Source organism: Pseudophryne corroboree, chromosome 11 (assembly GCF_028390025.1).
Source record: "Pseudophryne corroboree isolate aPseCor3 chromosome 11, aPseCor3.hap2, whole genome shotgun sequence".
NCBI classification, from domain to species: Eukaryota; Metazoa; Chordata; class Amphibia; order Anura; family Myobatrachidae; genus Pseudophryne; species Pseudophryne corroboree.
Genome location: NC_086454.1, coordinates 112,316,163 through 112,338,495, shown reverse-complemented (window position 1 = coordinate 112,338,495; position 22,333 = coordinate 112,316,163). Strand labels below are relative to the sequence as shown.

The 22,333-nt window shown below is 45.9% G+C and overlaps 1 protein-coding gene across 1 annotated transcript in view; it reads right to left on the bottom strand.

The window, feature by feature from the left end:
* Nucleotides 1-22,333, bottom strand: part of LOC134969044 (mucin-2-like) — a 695,488-nt gene that overhangs the window by 186,443 nt on the left and 486,712 nt on the right. The window contains exon 31 of the mRNA XM_063944753.1: nucleotides 14,412-14,562. Within this exon, the coding sequence (XP_063800823.1) occupies nucleotides 14,412-14,562 (151 nt within the window). The remainder of the gene's footprint in view (nucleotides 1-14,411; nucleotides 14,563-22,333) is intronic.

The window sequence follows — 22,333 nt, the reverse complement described above, 5'->3', positions numbered from 1 at the left end:
GCCCAGAATTGTTTCCTTGAGATTGAGGGCCTGATTCAGAGGAAGGCAAAAGTACAGTTGTGACTGCACCTTTGTACAAAGCGTAACTCTAATGTATTCTAATGCTGCAGGAATTTGTACAGCGATGCCCTATGGCTGCCAGGGCTATTGCAACTGCATCCCATAAATGCAAAATGATTGTCAATCACTCTGCATCCAAATGTTACTGTGAACATCATTGGTAAACCATCAGGATGCTTGTACAGTGCGACTTGGATGTATGCATAGTGCAAAAAACATTGCCCAACTACACAAACATCCAAACATCGGCATATCATCCGCCTCTGAATCATGTAGAAGTGTAATTTGCTTTTATTCATACGTTCCAGGGACGTGCAGTCAGGGTAGACAGGGGAGGCAGACTCCCTGTTAAACTCCAGAGATTTTATATAAAAACCGTTAGAATAACACTAAGAATAAACATCTTCTTTACTTATTGTAAACCTATTTATAGCTAACACTCACCAGCTTTGTGGAGATCTCTGGAGATGCAGGAAAATGAGAAATGAGGCAGCAAAAGCTCTACCTCAGTTCTACAGTCAGATACTGCTTTGCAAAGGTGGAAGCGGGGCCACACCATGGGCGGTAAAGCTGCACAGAAAGGGAGCTAATAGAGGCCTGCCTCTGATTGTGGGGGTGTGCCTTTTGCACTGATGGACACTTGAATGTGTCCAGGGCCGGCCCAAGCGTAATTTTATTGGTAAGCGAATCTAGAGTTTGGCGCCCCTTAATTGGATACATTTTATAAAGGGACAGCAAGCGCCTTAGCAAAAGGGGTGTGGTCTCACAAGGAAGGGGCGTGGCCACACAATAGTTCTCCCAAGGGTACAGAGAGATAGTGGGTGAAAGAGATAGTAGGTAACTGAGGAGGCAAGAGTGACAGGGAGATAGGTGATTGGGGCAACAGGGTTGACAGGGAGATAGGTGACTGGGGAGGCAATGTAGGTAGCAACCAGCTGTAGGATTAAGGAGGGGTAAGGAGTCCCAGTGGATTTAGGCCCTGCAAATCTCCTCCCAGGCCCGACACTGTTATAGTGGGAAGCGGTTGCAGAAGCAGACAGTAGGTGACAAACTAGGTTGCGCTGGTGGCCTCTGCTCTCAGCAGCAGGAGGGCAGCATGCTTGCCTTGCAGCAAAATGGCACCCACAGCATGCAACCCTGTCCCAAGGCTTTCACTCCCTGGCTTCCCGCTCACCTCACCCCACAGTCCGCGCTCTCTCTATGGGCAGTGTGACTGAGGTACATGCCTTGGGCTGTCCGTGAGCTACTCTCAGGAGGCAGCAGCGGTCAGCTAGCATTCCAGGGTTGGAGAAGGCAGTGGTGGCACTGATGCCACTGAGAGGATGACAGCAGTGTTCGATGCCAGGGACAGGGTGACAGCAGTGGGTTACAGGGAGAGGGTGACACGAGTGGATGAGAGCGATGCCAGGGAGAGGGAGACAACATTGGGTAACAGGGAGAGGGTGACAACAGTGAGGTCACAAAGTAAGGGTGAAGCCAGGGAGTAGGTGACATGGTGAGGGTACTGCCAAGGAGAGGATGACAGGGAAACAGCATTGGATGACATGGAGAAGGTGACAGCAGTGAGGTGACGCCAGTGATTGGGTGACAGGGTGAGGGTGATGCCAGGGAGAGAGCATTGGGGTGACAGGGAGAGAGTGACAGAGAGTGGGTGACAGCAGTGGAAGACACCAGGGAGAGGGCAACAGCAGTGGATTCTGATCATCGGAATGCCATGGTCGGTATTCTGACCACCAGCATCCCGACAGTGGCATATCCAACCCAACCCTATCAGACAGGGTCGGACACACTGGCACATGGGATAAAGGGCTAGCTCCCCTGCTATACACATATAGATTATTATTATTATTATTATCCTTTATTTATATGGATGGAGCTATGGTGAGGACATGCTACATGTATGTAGATGTGAGGATCCGGGACATCGTACCTGCTCCATGATGGCCAGCGTCAGCAACTCTGTGGTGATGCTGTCCCCGCACTTCTTGCAGAAGGCGCAGTCCCTCTCAGTGTACTCGGCCCGGTAGGGGCTGTCAGAGAATCAGTGGCCATGGCTGTGTGCGGGCAGCAGAGGGGAGGAGCTGGAGACACCAGGAGCTGCCACTGCACAACACACTAGGCCAGAACTGCCACTCGTCGAGCCCGACACCGTGCTGCTGACATGCAAAGGCCGATAGGCAACAGATTGCATTGGCCTGGAGAGGCGGGACTGGCGAGGCAAGTGGAGCGGAGGAGACAGAGATTTTAAGTCAGCGGCGCCGGCTGGGACCAGGAGGCACTGGCGGCCAACAGAAGCCATGGGTGACACTGACAGATGCGTACCTTGTGTTCTTGGCCGTCTGTCCCTGGATGTGTCATGTGAACAGGAAGTACACTGTAGTCGGAGCTCAGTCAGCAGCAGCAAGAAAAGACACAGGGATGCAAGTAGGAGACTCAATGGACACTGTAGCTTAGTGTAGTGAGGGGAGAGGTATAATGAGTTGGGGGTGAGAAAGGCTTCCAGCATTAAATTATGCAAAACTATTGCACAATAATCACTGGTGAATGTCTGCAAATGTTCTTATCCATACAGACAGGGGATTTCATATGATATTTACCCAGTACAGTATGTTCTGGACTGGTATTATATATGAAGTAGATATGCAGCCCTATTTATCACAATCTGCAGGATTAATGTGGATGTGATTAATTATTTTTTCTTAAATTTGCAATATGAAAGTTTAGTAAAGAACTCGTCAGGACACACAATCCGATATTAAGTATTGGAAACAGATGTAGAGGACAAAAATGCACAAGAAACCAGCTAGTGTCTAAGGAGGTTTTCCCTTACCTCCATCAAAAGACAAACCACTGTAAAAAAAGACCCAGCTCTACCAGCACTAACACAAATATAAATGCTGCTTATAATCAGCTGCTCATAATCGTTATTTTCATTTGCCATTCATCAATCTGTAAAGCACTTCTTTTATAAATGATCTCTCCTCATTGGTATATGATCATATGCTCATAGAAAAATTGGAAGAGAAAAACAAACATACTATAGTTCAATTTAATACATTAAAAGCAAATATTTCTATATAGCATTCTCATTGTATCACCCAAATGGTGAAGGACCACTGGCAATGGCCAGTTCTCATAAGCATGAGTGGAGATAGTATCCTTGCATCAGTCTCAGGTCCTCTGCCAGTCGCACGCTTTCATTCACCAACAGCCCGAAATTATGTCATCAGGAGGGGTCCCTATCCAGGCACCTACGCATTTCGATTCTTTCCTAGAGTCTTTTTCAAGGTGTAGCCGAAAACAAGAATGCAATGCCAAGCCCAAAACAGTCCCTATACAGTACTGTGCAAAAGTTTTAGGCAGGTGTGGAGAAATGTTGCAAAGAATGCTTTCAAAAATAGAAGTGCTAATAGTTTATTTTTGAATGAACAGAAGAAAAACCTAAATCAAATCAATATTCGGTGTGACCAGCCTTTGCCTTGAAAACAGCATCAATTCTTCTAGGTACACTTGCACACAATTTTTGAAGGAACTCTGCAGGGAGGTTGTTCCAAACATTTTGGAGAACTGACCACAGATCTTCTATAGATGTAGGCTTGCTCAAATCCTTCTGACTCTCTATGTAATCCCAGGCAGACTCGGTGATGTTGAGATTAGTGGGGTAAAATCATCACTTCCAGGACTCTTTGTTCTTCTTTATGCTGAATATAATCCTTAAATGACATTGACTGTCTTTTTGGGGTCATTGTCCTGCTGCAGAATACATTTGGATCCAATTAGGCATCCCCCTGATGGTAATGCATGATGGATAGATACAGAATGTACCTGCCTGTATTTCTCAACATTGAGAACATCATTAGTCCTGACCAAATCCCCAACTCCATTCTGATAGGCTGGTCTTCATATATAGGGACTGTTTTGGACTTTGGATAGCATTCCTGTTTTTGGTTTGCCTTTCATCTCCAATTTTTCTATGGGCATATGATGATATACCAATGAGGAGAGATCATTTATAAAATAAGTGCTATATGGATTGACATTTGATGAACGCTGAATGAGAATGATGATTATGAGCAGCTTCTTATAAGCAGCACTTGTATTTGTGCTATCACTGGTAGAGCTGTATCTTTTTTCTATAGTGGCCACGATAAGAGTCAGTCCCAGCAAAGAGCTGTAAGCTATCACTCTCCCAGGTATAACCTTTTTTAGTCTAATGCATATGTGCAGCCATTAGGCGCTGATGAGGAATGACCCTAAGAATCCCATCCCTCTCCAGGAAAATCTGTGGAACAGTAACCCACAAATTACATTAGCTATGTAGTCCGAAGCTTAGTAAATTGGACACCTTAGCAGCCCCCATAGAAATCTAAATGTTGGTGATGATTAAAATTTGTGAGTTTTACCCAAAAATGGGTGTTTTCAGATATCTCACAAATATTCTTTAACCACTTAACTGACTATTTATTTCGCCAAAAACCGCTCCAAAATTGTCAGGTTTTTTTATGAGTGAATTAGGTGAAGAATATGAATTTAACCCTATCCAAAATGATTTTAGTTAAAAATAAAATAAGCAAAACAAAATAGTCCCCCCCCCCCAAACATCGAAACATTGATTGGGAACATAGCGACCATTGGAAACATCGCAACCATAGCGGCTTTCATTTTGGAAGCCGGGACAGCCTCCAGGTACACAGGGGACTTGCGAGGGTTAATTTACACTTCCCCAGCGGCTGCTATGGTCTGCAGCCGCTGGAGGGGGGGGGGGATCCTGTTGTGCTGACCAATTAGCAGTGATCGGCAGCACAGCAGTCAGTAGGGGAGAGTGCAGGGAGCAGCAGCGGAGGGGAGTTTCCCTTCCCTGCCGCTGCTAGCACAGTTTATCTGACTGGTCGCATCCTGTGCGACCAGGTCAGATAAAGCACTTGCAGGCATGGTTACATCTGATGCATGCCACCATGGTCACAGCTGGCATGCCCCCAGTCCCTCTCTCTCCGTGAATAGACGCTGTGTGCGCATGCGCACAGCGCCTATTCACCTCTGGTCTACAACAGAGCAGTGAGTGATAGGGAGCCTCCTAATTGCCCCCCTTCCTCCCACCGAGGGACACTGCGGTTCGCGGGTGGGACAGCGGGACAGTCTCAAAAAAAACATGACTGTCCCACAAAAATCGGGACAGTTGGGAGGTATGGTACAGTATATGGGCAAGGTATTTCAATTGTCTTTCTACTCCAATGAATATGCACTGAGACAGGCAGGAAAGGTGAGCAGCATCTCATATGACTTCAGGAGGAAATGTATTGCTGATAGATACACACTCATCTTACTCTTTTCAGGGAGCCATGTGGAGGCAAGCTCAACCTATCCACTCATTGTCTATTTTATGGGCCTCCCAACGTTAGGTTTACTAATTGTGTATTGTTGTATTTGTAGGTTATATTTTGTAAAAAAAAAAAGAAAAAAAAATTGAGAGGATAATTTAATTAATATATATTAAATAAATAAATAAATAGAGAAATTGATAAAGTTTGAGTAAATACGAGGGCTGACTGAATAGTAACGAGACTGCCATTATTTTTCTGTCCCTTAGGTGGTTATTACCTTATAGCTACTGGGGACAACCATCAAGCACCGTTCCCTTAAACTCTAAACAGACTGTAACATAAAATAAGATTTTACTCACCGGTAAATCTATTTTTCGTAGTCCGTAGTGGATGCTGGGGACTCCGTAAGGACCATGGGGAATAGCGGCTCTGCAGGAGACTGGGCACAACTAAGAAAGATTTAGGACTACCTGGTGTGCACTGGCTCCTCCCTCTATGACCCTCCTCCAGACCTCAGTTAGGATACTGTGCCCGGAAGAGCTGACACAATAAGGAAAGGATTTGGAATCACGGGTAAGACTCATACCAGCCACACCAATCACACCGTATAACTCGTGATACTATACCCAGTTAACAGTATGAAATATAACTGAGCCTCTCAACAGATGGCTCTCAAGAATAACCCTTTAGTTAAACAATAACTATATACAAGTATTGCAGACAATCCGCACTTGGGATGGGCGCCCAGCATCCTCTACGGACTACGAGAAATAGATTTACCGGTGAGTAAAATCTTATTTTCTCTAACGTCCTAAGTGGATGCTGGGGACTCCGTAAGGACCATGGGGATTATACCAAAGCTCCCAAACGGGCGGGAGAGTGCGGATTACTCTGCAGCACCGAATGAGCGAACTCTAGGTCCTCCTCAGCCAGGGTGTCAAACTTGTAGAATTTTGCAAATGTGTTTGACCCCGACCAAGTAGCTGCTCGGCAAAGTTGTAAAGCCGAGACCCCTCGGGCAGCTGCCCAAGAAGAGCCCACCTTCCTCGTGGAATGTGCTTTCACTGATCTAGGATGCGGCAGTCCAGCCGCAGAATGTGCAAGCTGAATCGTGCTACAGATCCAGCGAGCAATAGTCTGCTTTGAAGCAGGAGCACCCAGCTTGTTGGGTGCATACAGGATAAATAGCGAGTCAGTTTTCCTGACACTAGCCGTCCTGGAAACATAAATTGTCAGGGCCCTGACTACGTCCAGCAACTTGGAATCCTCCAAGTCCTTAGTAGCCGCAGGCACCACAATAAGTTGTTTCAAATGAAAAGTTGATACCACCTTAGGCAGGAATTGGGAGCGAGTCCTCAATTCCGCCCTATCCATATGGAAAATCAGATAAGGGCTTTTACATGACAAAGCCGCCAATTCTGACACACGCCTGGCCGAGGCCAAGGCCAACAGCATGACCACTTTCCACGTGAGATACTTTAGCTCCACGGTTTTACATGGCTCAAACCAATGCGACTTTAGGAAATCCAACACCACGTTGAGATCCCAAGGTGCCACAGGAGGCACAAAAGGAGGCTGAATGTGTAACACTCCTTTAACAAAAGTCTGAACTTCAGGCAGTGAAGCCAGTTCTTTTTGGAAGAAAATCGACAGAGCCGAAATCTGGACCTTAATGGAACCCAATTTAAGGCCCATAGTCACCCCTGACTGTAGGAAGTGCAGGAATCGACCCAGCTGAAATTCCTCCATTGGGGCCTTCTTGGCCTCACACCAAGCAACATATTTCCGCCATATGCGGTGATAATGTTTTGCGGTCACATCCTTCCTGGCTTTGATCAGCGTAGGAATGACTTCCTCCGGAATGCCCTTTTCCTTTAGGATCCGGTGTTCAACCGCCATGCCGTCAAACGCAGCCGCGGTAAGTCTTGGAACAGACAGGGCCCCTGCTGCAGCAGGTCTTGTCTGAGCGGTAGAGGCCATGGGTCCTCTGAGATCATTTCTTGAAGTTCTGGGTACCAAGCTCTTCTTGGCCAATCCGGAACAATGAGTATAGTTCTTACTCTTCTCCTTCTTATTATCCTCAGTACCTTGGGTATGAGAGGAAGAGGAGGGAACACATAAACCGACTGGTACACCCATGGTGTCACTAGAGCGTCCACCGCTATCGCCTGAGGGTCCCTTGACCTGGCGCAATAGTTTTCTAGCTTTTTGTTGAGGCGGGAGGCCATCATGTCCACCTGTGGCCTTTCCCAACGGTTTGCAATCAGCCGGAAGACTTCTGGATGAAGTCCCCACTCTCCCGGGTGGAGGTCGTGCCTGCTGAGGAAGTCTGCTTCCCAGTTGTCCACTCCCGGAATGAACACTGCTGACAGTACTAACACGTGATATTCTGCCCATCGGAGAATCCTTGCTGCTTCTGCCATCGCCATCCTGCTTCTCGTGCCGCCCTGTCGGTTTACATGGGCGACCGCCGTGATGTTGTCTGACTGGATCAGTACCGGCTGGCTTTGAAGCAGGGGTCTTGCCTGACTTAGGGCATTGTAAATGGCCCTTAGTTCCAGAATATTTATGTGTAGGGACATCTCCTGGCTTGACCATAGTCCTTGTAAATTTCTTCCCTGTGTGACTGCTCCCCAGCCTCGAAGGCTGGCATCCGTGGTCACCAGGACCCAGTCCTGTATGCCGAATATGCGGCCCTCCAGAAGATGAGCACTCTGCAGCCACCACAGTAGAGACACCCTGATCCTTGCAGACAGGGTTATCATCCGATGCATCTAAAGATGCGATCCGGACCACTTGTCCAACAGATCCCACTGAAAAATCCTTGCATGGAACCTTCCGAATTGAATTGCTTCGTAAGAAGCTACCATCTTTCCCAGGACTCGCGTGCAGTGGTGCACCGACACCTGTTTTGGTTTTAGGAGGTCTCTGACTAGAGATGACAACTCCTTGGCCTTCTCCTCCGGGAGAAACACCTTTTTCTGTTCTGTGTCCAGAACCATCCCCAGGAACAATAGACGCGTTGCAGGAACCAGCTGCGACTTTGCAATATTCAGGATCCAGCCGTGCTGTTGTAGCACTTCCCGAGCTAGTGCTACTCCGATCAACAACTGTTCCCTGGACCTCGCCTTTATAAGGAGATCGTCCAAGTACGGGATAATTATAACTCCCTTTTTTCGAAGGAGTATCATCATTTTGGCCATCACCTTGGTAAATACCCTCGGTGCCGTGGATAGACCAAACGGTAATGACAGTCCTGTACCACAAATCTGAGGTACTCCTGGTGAGGAGGGTAAATGGGGACATGCAGGTAAGCATCCTTGATGTCCAGTGATACCATGTAATCCCCTTCCTCCAGACTTGAAATAACCGCCCTGAGCGATTCCATCTTGAACTTGAATCTTTTTAGATAAGTGTTCAAGGATTTCAAATTTAAAATGGGTCTCACCGAACCGTCTGGTTTCGGTACCACAAACATTGTGGAATAGTAACCCCTTCCTTGTTGAAGGAGGGGTACCTTTACTATCACCTGCTGCGAATACAGCTTGTGAATTGCCTCTAGCACTGCCTCCCTGTCCGAGGGAGTTGTTGGCAAGGCAGATTTGAGGAAACGGCGAGGGGGAGACGTCTCGAATTCCAGCTTGTACCCCTGAGATACCACTTGTAGAATCCAGGGATCCACCCGTGAGCAAGCCCACTGATCGCTGAAGTTCTTGAGATGGGCCCCCACCGTACCTGGCTCCGCCTGTGGAGCCCCAGCGTCATGCGGTGGACTTAGAGGAAGCGGGAGAGGACTTTTGTTCCTGGGAACTGGCTGTATTTTGCAGCTTTTTCCCTCCCTCTGCCTCTGGGCAGAAAGGACGCGCCTCTAACCCGCTTGCCTTTTTGGGGCCGAAAGGACTGTACCTGATAATACGGTGCTTTCTTTGGCTGTGAGGGAACATGGGGTAAAAATGCTGATTTCCCAGCTGTCGCTGTGGAAACTAGGTCAGAGAGACCATCCCCAAACAACTCCTCACCCTTGTAAGGCAAAACTTCCATGTGCCTTTTAGAATTTGCATCCCCTGTCCACTGCCGAGTTCATAAACCCCTCCTGGCAGAAATGGACATTGCATTTATTCTAGATGCCAGCCGACAAATATCCCTCTGTGCATCTCTCATGTATAAGACAGCGTCTTTTATATGCTCTATGGTTAGCAATATAGTGTCCCTGTCTAAGGTATCAATATTTTCTGACAGGGAATCTGACCACGCAGCTGCAGCACTGCACATCCATGCTGAAGCAATAGCTGGTCTCAGTATAATGCCTGAGTGTGTATAAACAGACTTCAGGATAGCCTCCTGCTTCCTATCAGCAGGTTCCTTTAGGGCGGCCGTGTCCGGAGACGGCAGTGCCACCTTCTTTGACAGACGTGTGAGCGCCTTATCCACCCTAGGGGAAGTCTCCCACCGTAACCTGTCCTCTGGCGGGAAAGGGTACGCCATTTGTAACTTTTTAGAAATTACCAGTTTCTTATCGGGGGAAGCCCACGCTTCTTCACACACTTCATTTAATTCATCAGATGGGGGAAAAACCACTGGTAGTTTTTTCTCCCCAAACATAATTCCCTTTTTTGTGGTACCTGGGGTAATATCAGAAATGTGCAACACATTTTTCATTGCCGCAATCATGTAACGGGTGGCTCTATTGGAATGTACACTAGTCTCATCGTCGTCGACACTGGAGTCAGTATCCGTGTCGACATCTGTGTCTGCCATCTGAGGTAGCGGGCGTTTTAGAGCCCCTGATGGCTTTTGAGACGCCTGGGCAGGCACGGGCTGAGAAGCCGGCTGTCCCACATCTGCTATGTTGTCAAACCTTTTATGTAAGGAGTTGACACTATCACGTAATTCCTTCCACATGTCCATCCATTCAGGTGTCGGCCCCGCAGGGGGTGACATCACATTTATCGGCACCTGCTCCGCCTCCACATAAGCCTCCTCATCAAACATGTCGACACAGCCGTACCGACACACCGCACACACACAGGGAATGCTCTGACTGAGGACAGGACCCCACAAAGTCCTTTGGGGAGACAGAGAGAGAGTATGCCAGCACACACCAGAGCGCTATATAAAGCAGGGATTTACACTACACACAGTGAATTTTCCCGTATAGCTGCTATAATTACACAGTTTGCGCCTAAAATTTGTGGCCCCCCCCCCCTCTCTTTTTTACCCTATTGAGCCTGGAAACTGGAGAGCCTTGGGAGCGTCCTTCCAGCGGAGCTGTGAGAGGAAATGGCGCCAGTGTGCTGAGGGAGATAGCCCCGCCCCTTTTCTCGGCGGGCTTCTCCCGCTTTTTTAAGGATATTTATGGCAGGGGATTTAACACATATATAGTTCTACTGACTATATTATGTGTATTTTTGCCAATTTAAGGTAATCTTATTGCAGCCCAGGGCGCCCCCCCCCCCCCAGCGCCCTGCACCCATCAGTGACCGGAGTATGTGGTGTGCATGGGGAGCAATGGCGCACAGCTGCAGTGCTGTGCGCTACCTTAATGAAGACCAAGTCTTCTGCTGCCGATTTCCAGGAACATCTTCTTGCTTCTGGCTCTGCAAGGGGGACGGCGGTGCGGCTCCGGGACTGGACGACCGAGGCTGGGCCTGTGTTCGATCCCTCTGGAGCTAATGGTGTCCAGTAGCCTAGAAGCCCAAGCTAGCTGCAAGCAGGTAGGTTCGCTTCTCTCCCCTAGGTCCCTCGTAGCAGTGAGTCTGTTGCCAGCAGATCTCACTGAAAATAAAAAACCTAAATATAACTTTCTTTTCTAAGAGCTCAGTAGAGCCCCTAGTGTGCATCCAGCTCGGCCAGGCACAAAATTCTAACTGAGGTCTGGAGGAGGGTCATAGAGGGAGGAGCCAGTGCACACCAGGTAGTCCTAAATCTTTCTTAGTTGTGCCCAGTCTCCTGCGGAGCCGCTATTCCCCATGGTCCTTACGGAGTCCCCAGCATCCACTTAGGACGTTAGAGAAATATGTATTGTACATTTTACAAAAGACAATGTACGGGGGCTGATTTGAAATTATTAAGAATGTTTTTCTTCCCATAGGAAGACGTGGCAACGCTATGCTAGGTTATTATGAAGCTCATACATCGATGTGTCTGAACTTGTGGTTGGACTATAATCTTCTTTGTTTGGTCACAGCGAGTGGACGATCTTCATACATTTCGTCATGGCAGATAAGGAAGTCGTGTCTTTGAGATTACATCAGAGATGTGTGATTGAAGTTTGTGTTAAACTTGGGAAAAGCATAAATAAAGCTCTAGAATGTTACGGCAGGCATATGGTGGAGAAACAATTAGCTGTGCTGCTTGGTTTCCATGATTTTTCAGTTCCTTTGTCACAATGCTGTATGCTGACCCGTCGAATGAGATGTCAAGTGAAGCTGAAAGTTCACATAAAGTTAACCTTCTGTCATTTTGCAACGTCTCCGCAGATTTGGCAATGTTGATCTCTGTAGCCACAGTGGATGGTCTCCCAGAATGTGCTTTGTCAGTCACTTGCATATTACCCACTTTGAAGTGCTTCTACCGCCGGAATACTGCAGCATGGCTAATATTTCTCCACCGTATGATCGCCGTACCATTTCATGAGTTTCATGTCTGGTTTTCACAAGTTTAACACAAAATTCAATCACACATCTCTGATGTACAGTAATCTCACATCTTCCTCACCTGCCATAACAAAATGTATAAAGATTAACCAAGGAAGACTATGGCAGTCCAACCACAGCTTCAGACACATCAATGTATGAGCTTTACAGCAACCAGCATAGCGTTGCCATGTATTCCTATGGGAAAGAAAAACATTCTCAACACTTTACAATCAGCCCTCGTACCTTGTCCTTTTTAAAATGTACAATACATATTTATGTTAAAGTCTGTTTAGAGTTTAAGGGGACGGTGATTGATGGTTGGACCCAGTAGATATAAGGTCAGTAACTCACAATTAATCCTAGAGGGAGCTCCAGGGTCAGGACAATGTTTGTATATTGGCCCTCATTCCGAGTTGATCGGTCGCAAGGCGAATTTAGCAGAGTTACACACGCTAAGCCTACGCCTACTGGGAGCGTATCTTAGCTTCTTAAAATTGCGACCGATGTATTCGCAATATTGCGATTACAAACTACTTTGCAGTTTCTGAGTAACTTCAACCTTACTCTGCCTGTGCGATCAGTTCAGTGCTTGTCGTTCCTGGTTTGACGTCACAAACACACCCAGCGTTCGCTCAGACACTCCCCCGTTTCTCCAGCCACTCCTGCGTTTTTTCCGGAAACGGTAGCGTTTTCATCCACACGCCCATAAAACGCTGTGTTTCCGCCCAGTAACACCCATTTCCTGTCAATCACATTACGATCGCCGGAGCGATGAAAAAGCCGTGAGTAAAAATACTATCTTCATTGTTAAATTACTTGGCGCAGTCGCAGTGCGAATATTGCGCATGCGTACTAAGCGGATTTTCATTGCGATGCGATGAAAAATACAGAGCGAACGACTCGGAATGAGGGCCATTGTCTGTTTAGTTTAACTATATACAATTAACTACCAGTATACTCTATGAATGTTTGCACATGTCAATGCAGAGATGGAACTACCATTGGTGCAGCAGGTGGTCCCCTGAGGACTAAGGGGTTCACTGCTGCCAAGACCAGCCCTGAGCTGTACCCTGGACCCCTTGCTGACCATTTTGACTAGTGTCGAATGATTGGGCCAGTGCAGAGAGCAAGGTGGGCCTCACTGCCTGAGTGACCTGCCCCTTACCTTAGGTAGGCAGTGTGTGCCAGAATGATAGAGGAGTCCTGCCACCTATCAGCGCTGATGATAACAGCTACATACTGCATCTAATTAACAGACAGCTGTAAAAAAAATTCTGATTCATTGCTGTTTGTGAATTAAAGACAGCTCACAAATGGTGTAACTGGCACTGTCAGAGCCTGCCTGACAGAGTGCCAAACTGAGAAAAGCACAAGGAGCGGATGCCCCAGTCAGGGACATTGTGCTTGTACCCCTGTCACCTACTGTTTCTCCCTGTCACTCTCTGCCTCCCCTTGCCTTACGCTGTCACCCTCTGCCTCCCTTGCTTTATACTGTCACCCACTGTCTTATGCTGTCACCCTCTGCCTCCCCTTGACTTCTGTTGACACCCTATGCCTCCCCTTGACTTATGCTGTCACCCTCTGCCTTCAGTTGACACCCTCTGCTTCCCCTTGCCTTGCACTGTCACTCTCCCTGTCACCCATTGCAGTCTGGCATATTGTGAAGTTGGGTTGGGGTGGAGGAGGGGGGCCCAAAATATATTTTTGCACCTGAGCCCACCACTCACAAGATTTATTTTTACACTGCAATTTAGATTTCAGTTTGAACACGCTCCACCCAAATCTAATTCTCTCTGTGCACGTTACATCTGCCCCATCTGCAGTGCAACATGGTTTTGACCAATTGCTAACTTTTTTGGTTTGCTAACATCTCTGAATAACCCTCTATATCATTGTGTAGTACAACTGATTCCAAGATTTGCAAAATAATCAGTATTTTTGTGCACAGTGGTGAAAGAAAATGAGGCTGGGCCAGTGTCTCCAAATAACGTCTACTTCATTTCCATGTACAGTAAATTGCATGAATGGATGACGAGAGGGTTAAGTGGCTGGCTCAGATCTAGAATAAAAAGTGTTTCTGCTGTCAGCACTCAATGTGGTACATATGCCTTGATATCATATGAAATTGCAATGTCGCAATGCCACAGTATGCTGATGAGAAAACGCTGAAAGAGAAAAAGAGAAGATACCTGTGCTTCTTGCAGTGAATGGTATGCTGTTGGTAATCAATGAAAATCTCCCCTGGAGCCCGGGACCAGGGACCATGTGCGCACCAATCAACCAGAAGCCGGAAATAAACCAGAAGTGGCGCACATTCCACCCAATAGGGCTCGTTCACATACAACCTGCTTTTTATTATTTTAAGGAAAGCTTGATTTAAACAAGTACTTACATGGGCAGACATACAGAAAGCAGCATTGGTTCTTGTCATATACTGGCACTGATGAGTTACAACTGAGATTTCTTCTAGGTAAACAGTCAAAAATGGTAATATTTATCGTTTCATTTGCATGACAAACTGTTGGTTTACATGGCGGTGTAGTCTAAAAGTGAATAAAAAAAACTTATTAAGACCATGCAGTACTTTTTCAGAGAAGTATATTTAAGATTCTTAAAGAAAAGAAAACAAATACAATAGTAATAAAAAGAAAACAATGCGGTATAACAGTGGACACAACTGGCTTGCACTATTGTGATTATTTTCACAAAATAGTTATTGTGTGTTTTGTACATCTAGAATTTCATGTTTTTTCTGAGCCCATTACAGTAATCCATAAAGGTTTAAAGGTCTTAATTACTGTCGTTAGCTAGACTAACTAACTAACTAATACCCATTTCAGACATCAGACCTGACCCTGGTAAGTCCGGGTCATTTCCTTTCAGACATACAGAAATCCTAGGTTTATACGCGTTCACACGCAAAAACCTGGGATTTAGGTGATATTGTGAAAGGAGCAATACTAACTAACTATACTAACTATACATACAAATATATATATAGCAGTAAAGTCGATCCGGTACTCCACTGGTTAAATGGCTGTAGCTGCTGCGGTGCCTTCTTAGAGAGGACAGCGCCCCCACACACAATTCAGAGCAAGAGAAGCGGCACTCGGAGACTTAATTTAAGGTGCAAAACAGCAGGTACTTTAATAAACGTTTTGGGGTGTTACCCCCTTCATCAGGATAACAATGTGAACACACAAAAACAAATTTATACATTACCATCACCAATCCCATCCTCGGCTACTCACGCTATCCTGCCTGGGACCCAGCCGCCGCACTTCCGGTCACGGCTCCTTTCGGAACCGGAAGTGACGTGATTCTGCCCAGCAGGCAACAGGGCATTGCCACGAACCAGCACTCGGTAGTCATGGTAACCCGCCGAATGGCTTAATTTAAAGTGTTTACAGTGTACATTATATGTACCGCGTCACCAGAACATGGAAATAGGTGTGTATGCCATAGAGAGTACAACAAAGTGAAATAAATAAACGTGATGTATAAGTAGACTAAGAGTGCGGGTCTAATCTGACACAAATTAAAACAAAGCATACTGTATGCAATATTTATATTCCAAATACACATGTGCAGAATTATAAAAAAAATATAGAAAACAATATATATAAAAATGACAATGCATCAACTACATCACAGGTAAGCATATGTAGTGTGGTATTATGGACAGTTTATCCAAACCACAAGAGACATAATAATAAAACACTGAGGTAAAAACAGTTGCCAGAAAAAAAACAACAAAACAATATCCAGATAACATAAATCCAGATAAAATATGTATACACAGTGGACAATACCTGACACATCTCACAAGAAGCAGCTAAGCCCCATGTTTTCATTTAAGCCTTTAGGAAAAATATCTAGTTTCAAGATCCATCTGGCCTCTAGCTGCAACACTTTTCTATGTCTATTACCCCTTCTTATAGAAAGGGGCACATGATCGATAATCTTATAGCGCATCGTAGCAACCCCATGTCTTTTATTAGCAAACAGTGGAGCCACTGCCTGTTCAATTTGCCCTGTGGCCACTGCAGCTCTAATTGCGGTCCGGTGTTGGGCCATTCTTTCTTTAAACTGACGGGTCGTTATACCCACATATTGCAGGTCACAAGGGTATTATACCCACATACTGCAGGTCACAATACCCTCATATTGCACACATATAATACCCACATATTGCAAGGTTATACCCACATATTGCAGGTCACAATACATAGACCACAAATCTAGATGTGCATGTCAATGGCCAATTGATTTTAAACCTCATCCCGGAGTGAGCATGTATTATTGTATCGCCCGTGGGTACCTCCAGACGGACGATACAATGATACATGCTCACTCCGGGAGGAGGTTTAAATTCAATTGGATAATTGACATGCACATCTAGATTTATGGCAATTTGTAACTTTAGTCTGTGATTTGGGTCTCCTGTGAACTGCAAAGGGTTTCTACTTCTTGCTCAGCGCACTTTTGCCATATAGAAAACATCTGTATAGCAGTATTGATAATGCCACTAGTATGGCATACTGTAGCTAATGTTCATGGGATTATGTATATTGCTAAGCTTGTGCCAAACATAACTTCTGTCTCTTACTTCAAAAAGTTCAATCTTAGGCCCTAATTCAGTTCTGATCGCAGCAGCAAATTTGTTAGCTAATGGGCAAATCCATGTGCACTGTGGGGGGCGGGGGGGGGGGGGGGCAGATATAACACGTGCAGAGAGATTTAGATTTGGGTTGGGTGTGTTCAAACTGAAATCTAAATTGCAGTGTAAAAATAAGGTGCGCCAGTATTTACCCTGCACACAAACAATATAACCCACCCAAATATAACTCTCTCTGCAAATTTTATATCTGCCCCACCTGCAGTGCACATGGTTTTGACCATCAGCTAACAAATTTGGTGCTGCGATCAGATCTGAATTACCCCCTTATTTTCAACAAAATGTAAAATCTTGCTACACTCGGAATATTGATCTCAAACATGGTTTCTTAGAAACTGCAGGATTTAATTCATGTGAGCTCTCTTTAATAATGCAACCCTCCCAAAAAGGTGCCCTTTGGGACTGGTGTATCTATATTAGGGGCACAAGGTCGACACAAAGAGAGGGCTGCATGAGCACTGCATGCTGCACATGGACTCCCTTCCCTAATGAGACCCCTTGCCCTTGGGCTAATTTCTCCAGGGTCTATCATGAAAAGCCCTAATGCAATTCTTTGTCTCCTTAAAAGTGTTCTCCTCACTTGGCTGCTTAGTTTCGTGTGATGGCCTGTTTTAAAAATGAATACAGACAGGGCTGTGACTATTCACACCCCGCGACTTGGCACTGTAATGCCACTCATCACGCCAAATGAGTCGCACCCGTGGCTAGTCGCAGCAGCAACCAACTACTTCTGTGTGCAATATTCTTTCAAATGGACTTCATGGTGCTCTGGGGATAATTAAAGTATTTGAAACCTTATTTAGAGATGTGCGGTGGGCACTTTTTAAGTTTTGTGTTTTGGTTTTGGATCTGGATCCCCACTCGTCTTTTGGATCTGGATTGGTTTTGCCGAAACCACCCTTTCGGGTTTTGGTTTTGGATCTAGATGATTTTTGAAAAAAACATAAAAACAGCTAAAATCACAGACTTTGGGGGTAATTTTGATCCTACCGTATTATTAACCTCAATACAATTCATTTCCACTCATTTCCAGTCTATTCTGAACACCTCACAATATTGTTTTTAGGTTAAAAGGTTGTCGCTGGATGACTAAGCTAAGCGACACAAGTGGGCGGCACAAACACCTGGCCCATCTAGGAGTGGCACTGCAGTGTCAGACAGGATGAGTTTTAAAAATTAGGCCCCAAAGAGCACATAATGCAAAGAAGAAAAAGAGGTGCTATGAGGTAGCTGGATGACTAAGCTAAGCGAACCAAGTGGGCGGCACAAACATCGGCCCATCTAGGAGTGGTACAGCAGTGTCAGACAGGATGGAACTTTTAAAAACTAGGCCTCAAAGAGCACATAATGCAAAGAAGAAAAAGAGGTGTAAGATGGAATTGTCCTCAGGCCCTCCCACCCACTCTTATGTTGTATAAACAGGACATGCACACTTTAACAAACCAATCATTTCAGTGACAGGGTCTGTTACACGACTGTGGCTGAAATGATTATTTTGTTTGGGCCCCCACCAGAAAAGAAGCAATTAATCTCTCCTTGCACAAACTGGCTCTACAGTGGCAAGATGTCGTTCTCATCCTCAGATCCCCCCTCCCCTTCAGTGTTTATATCCTCATCCTCACAGAGAAATAATTTTCAAACAAACAAAACCACATCATTTAGGTGTCAGTGGACTGCTTATGCTATTTCCCAAAGACTTATGAATGCGCTGCAGGTGATGTATAAGGGAGGATGTTCCAAGGTGGTTAACGTCCTTACCCCTACTTATTATGGATTGACAAAGGCAACAGATGGATTGACACCTGTTGTCCGGATTTGTGGAGAAATAATTCCACACCAAAGAGGTGGCTTTTTTGGTATTTTGCCTAGGCATGACAATAGGCTTTTTCATCCCATGGACAACAACTTTCTCCACTGGTGCCGTATTCAAACAAACCACATCAACATCAGAATCCTCATTGTCAACTTCCTCCGCAGTGCCAGCTACACCCATATCCACCTCATCCTGGTGTACTTCTACAGTGACATCCTCAAACTCAATATCAGCAACTGGACTGGCGGTGTTCCTCCCAGCACTTGCAGGGGACGTGCATATGGTAGTAGGAGCCTCCTCTTCCCATACAGTGTTGTGAAGGTCAGGCCTAGACATCGCAACCGCACCGTACAGTGCCATCACCGCAGTATTTTCACAACACCCCTATAATTTGACAGCATACAAGACAGGGCCAGTGTACTGTACATTGATTTTCACTGCACCCTAGAATTATTACAGCGTTTAAGAAGGAGCCAATGTACATTGATTTTCACTGCACCCTAGAATTATTACAGCATACAAGACAGGGCCAGTGTATATTGATTTTCACTGCACCCTAGAATTATTACAGCATACAAGACAGGGCCAATGTACATTGATTTTCACTGCACCCTAGAATTATTACAGCATACAAGACAGGGCCAGTGTACACTGATTTTAACTGCACCCTAAAATAATTACAGCATACAAGACAGGGCCAGTGTACATTGATTTTCACTGTACCCCTGAATTTTTACAACATACAGGGCCAGTGTAATTTATTTGATCAGCAACACCCCTATATTTTACAGCATACAGCAGTGTGCTTTTACCTTTTAACTACTGCACCTCTGAATTTTTACAACATACAGGGCCAGCAGCACCCATATATTTTACAGCATACAGCAGTGTGCTTTTAATTTTTAACAACTGCACCACTGAATTTATATAGCATACAAGGCCAGTGTAATGTTATTTGAACACTGTCTTCATAAGCAACGATGAGTTTCACCAGAAATCCCCAGAAATAAGAGATGTCATCAGCTTGAAGGGCTGAAGTAATAGGCACTAAAGATCTCCTTTTGGCAATTGTGAGTGCGGAGAAGTCCGGAAGAATTTGCAAGCCCCCGAGGACGTCTGAATCACCTGCTTCCCTTGCAGCTCTAGGGATGTGTTCCTTAACTGTGAAGAAATGAACGTATCTCTTGACAAAGATGATGGGACTGTGCGGGGACGGAGGAGGCGATGAAAACGACCAATTAACAGCTCTCTCTCTTCCACAGTAGGCAATAATTTCCAGAAAAGGGCCATAGCATAATCTTCTAATTCAGAATTGGTGACTGTGGGGCAGACTTATTAAGCTCGGTGAAGTGATAAAGTGAAAGGTGATAACGCACCAGCCAGTCAGCTCCTAACCGTCATTTTTGAAACCCAGCCTGTAACATGGCAGTAAGGATCTGATTGGCTGGTCCTTTATCACCTTCCACTTTTCACTTCACCGAGCTTAGTAAATCTGCCCCTGAGTCTGGAATGCCTCTGATTTTAATATTATTTCTCTTGGAGCTATCTTCTAGGTCCACAATTTTTTTTCTTGAGAGCGTTAAGATCATTTTGCTGTTGGTTGTGAGAAGTAATTAAATCCAGTTCATCCATTTTCCTTTCCAGGTGGTATGTGCAGTCTCCAATGGCAGCAAATTCAGTTTTGACCTCCCGAATTGCAGCCGTTAATTCCTTGGTCAGGTCCTATTTAAAGGCTGATAAGATTTGACAAAGCTACTTGACCGTGAGAGGGACATCAGAGTCACAGTCTTACCCCCATTATGGAAAAGGAAGATTTAGGGCTACTGAATGAAGCACCTTCGGAGGGAGTAGGCATAGAGGCAGTAGATGGAGAGGCACTTGGATGCGCAGTTTTCCGAGCAGGGAAATAAACACGTTGGTAGGAGCCCTTTAGGTTTCTTAGGAGGCATTGTAGACAGGAATGCAGACTGCAAACCACTGAGCAAAAAACACAGATGTCTCCGCACTAGAATATGGATGGGCTAGTCAATCACATATGGCCACGTGTGATTATAAGTGACATGGGTGGTGGGTCCAGGGGCCTCACAGGCACATCAGAGGCTCCAGAATACACAAGTGCTCCATTGTGGCCATGTAGTAAGAAATAGGAAGAATGAGAATGGAGTGAGGAGCAAACAATGTAATAAGACAACGGTACAGGAGGGCAGATGACAGCTGCCCTCCTTTAGGAAAATAGTTCCGGGGTATTGCATTTGGAGTGGGCGGCAGGATTAAGAAGGAAAAAATAGTCACTCTCCAGAGAGGCACAACTCTGCAGCAGTAGGAAGCCTGTCTCCCCTGTGTCCAGGTTCAGTATTACTCTGTGTGGGGAGAAAGGCTCTAAATGCAGCCGGTGATAACACAGCAGGGGCATGCAGCTCCAAAGACATTCCGTGCCTAGGAAGTTGGAGTAGGCACAGGGCTTCTTTAGTCACCCCTAGAGCAACTCACCAAGCCAGGAAGCGTGAGATCCTGTGTGTGACCGTGGGAGATAACGGGTGTAACAGACACCATTGCGGGAGCCATGCAGCAGGTGTGGGGGCCACCGAGTCTCTGGGGTGCTGGGGCGGCTGGGCAGGAGCCAGATATCAAAGGCTGGGAGGACCACGCCAGCCGCACCCTACTCGCGGGACTCAGCTACAACTAGAGGCTTACAAGGGATGGGTAGGCTGCAACCGTCAGGTCTCAAGGAAGTGTCTCCCAGCACTGCAGCTTTAGCAGAGAGCTCTCCCTGGCAGCCAGTGATCACGGTGAGGGCATGGGCTGTAAGCAGAGGGAGCACAGGAGGGTTTGAGCTGGAAAATGGGGAGATTAGGCAAGAGCTCATAGAGTGCACGTCCTCCCTGGATCCGTGCTAGGCCACACCCTCGAATTTGTTTTTTTCTGAATGGGAGTAATCACTGAAAGCTTGAATGAAAGATACCAGTAAGTAGAGAGAGACAGGTTACAGATTTTAGTAAAGGTTGGGATGAGCGGTGCAGGACTTATTTGTAAGGGTAAAGAATGAAGAGCAGAGGTGGAAAGAAGAGAAGGTGCTAGAGCATTCAGGTAGGGAACTGAGCAGGTCACTGACTGAGGAAGGGCTTACCATTTTATCTTGGATCTTACCAATCTTATCCTTGAAGTAGGAAGCAAGATATTGCACATTGATAATGGCTGGTGGGTTGGGTGAGGGAGGAATGAGAAGCAATTTAAATGTATTAAAAAGTCACTTGGGGTTAGAGGCTTGAGCAGAGATGGGATTTTGGAAATATGTTTGTTTGGCAGTGTCCAGGGCATTATGATAAGAGTGGTAGATAGTCTTATATGTGAGTAAGTCACATAGTTACGAGTTTTATGCCACTGACATTCAACTTTACTTGACAGTTTTTGTAGATGTCTTGTTAATTTAGGGTGCCATGGTTGACTTCTGTTGTAGGCCTATGTGGAGTGTGATGGTTAGCTGGAGCCACTTCATCAAGGGCTACAGTATTTCAAGAGTCTGGTTCAGGAGAAGTGAATGCAGAAATAGGTGAGAGCAATTGTTGAAAAGTGGAAAGTTCTTGAAAATGGAAAGTGTTAGTGAATTCAGAAACTGAGTATATGCTTATGAATACAAGATCAAGGCAGTGGCCATCCTGATGAGTAGGTGAGTCAGCCCATTGGGAGAGCCCAAGAGAGGAGGTTAGAGAGAGAGTAGTTTGGAGGCATGAGCAGCAGATTTCGGACTATCAATAACGATATTGAAATCACCCATGATGATGGTGGAGATGTCAGAGGATAGGAAATGAGGGAGCTAGGCAGA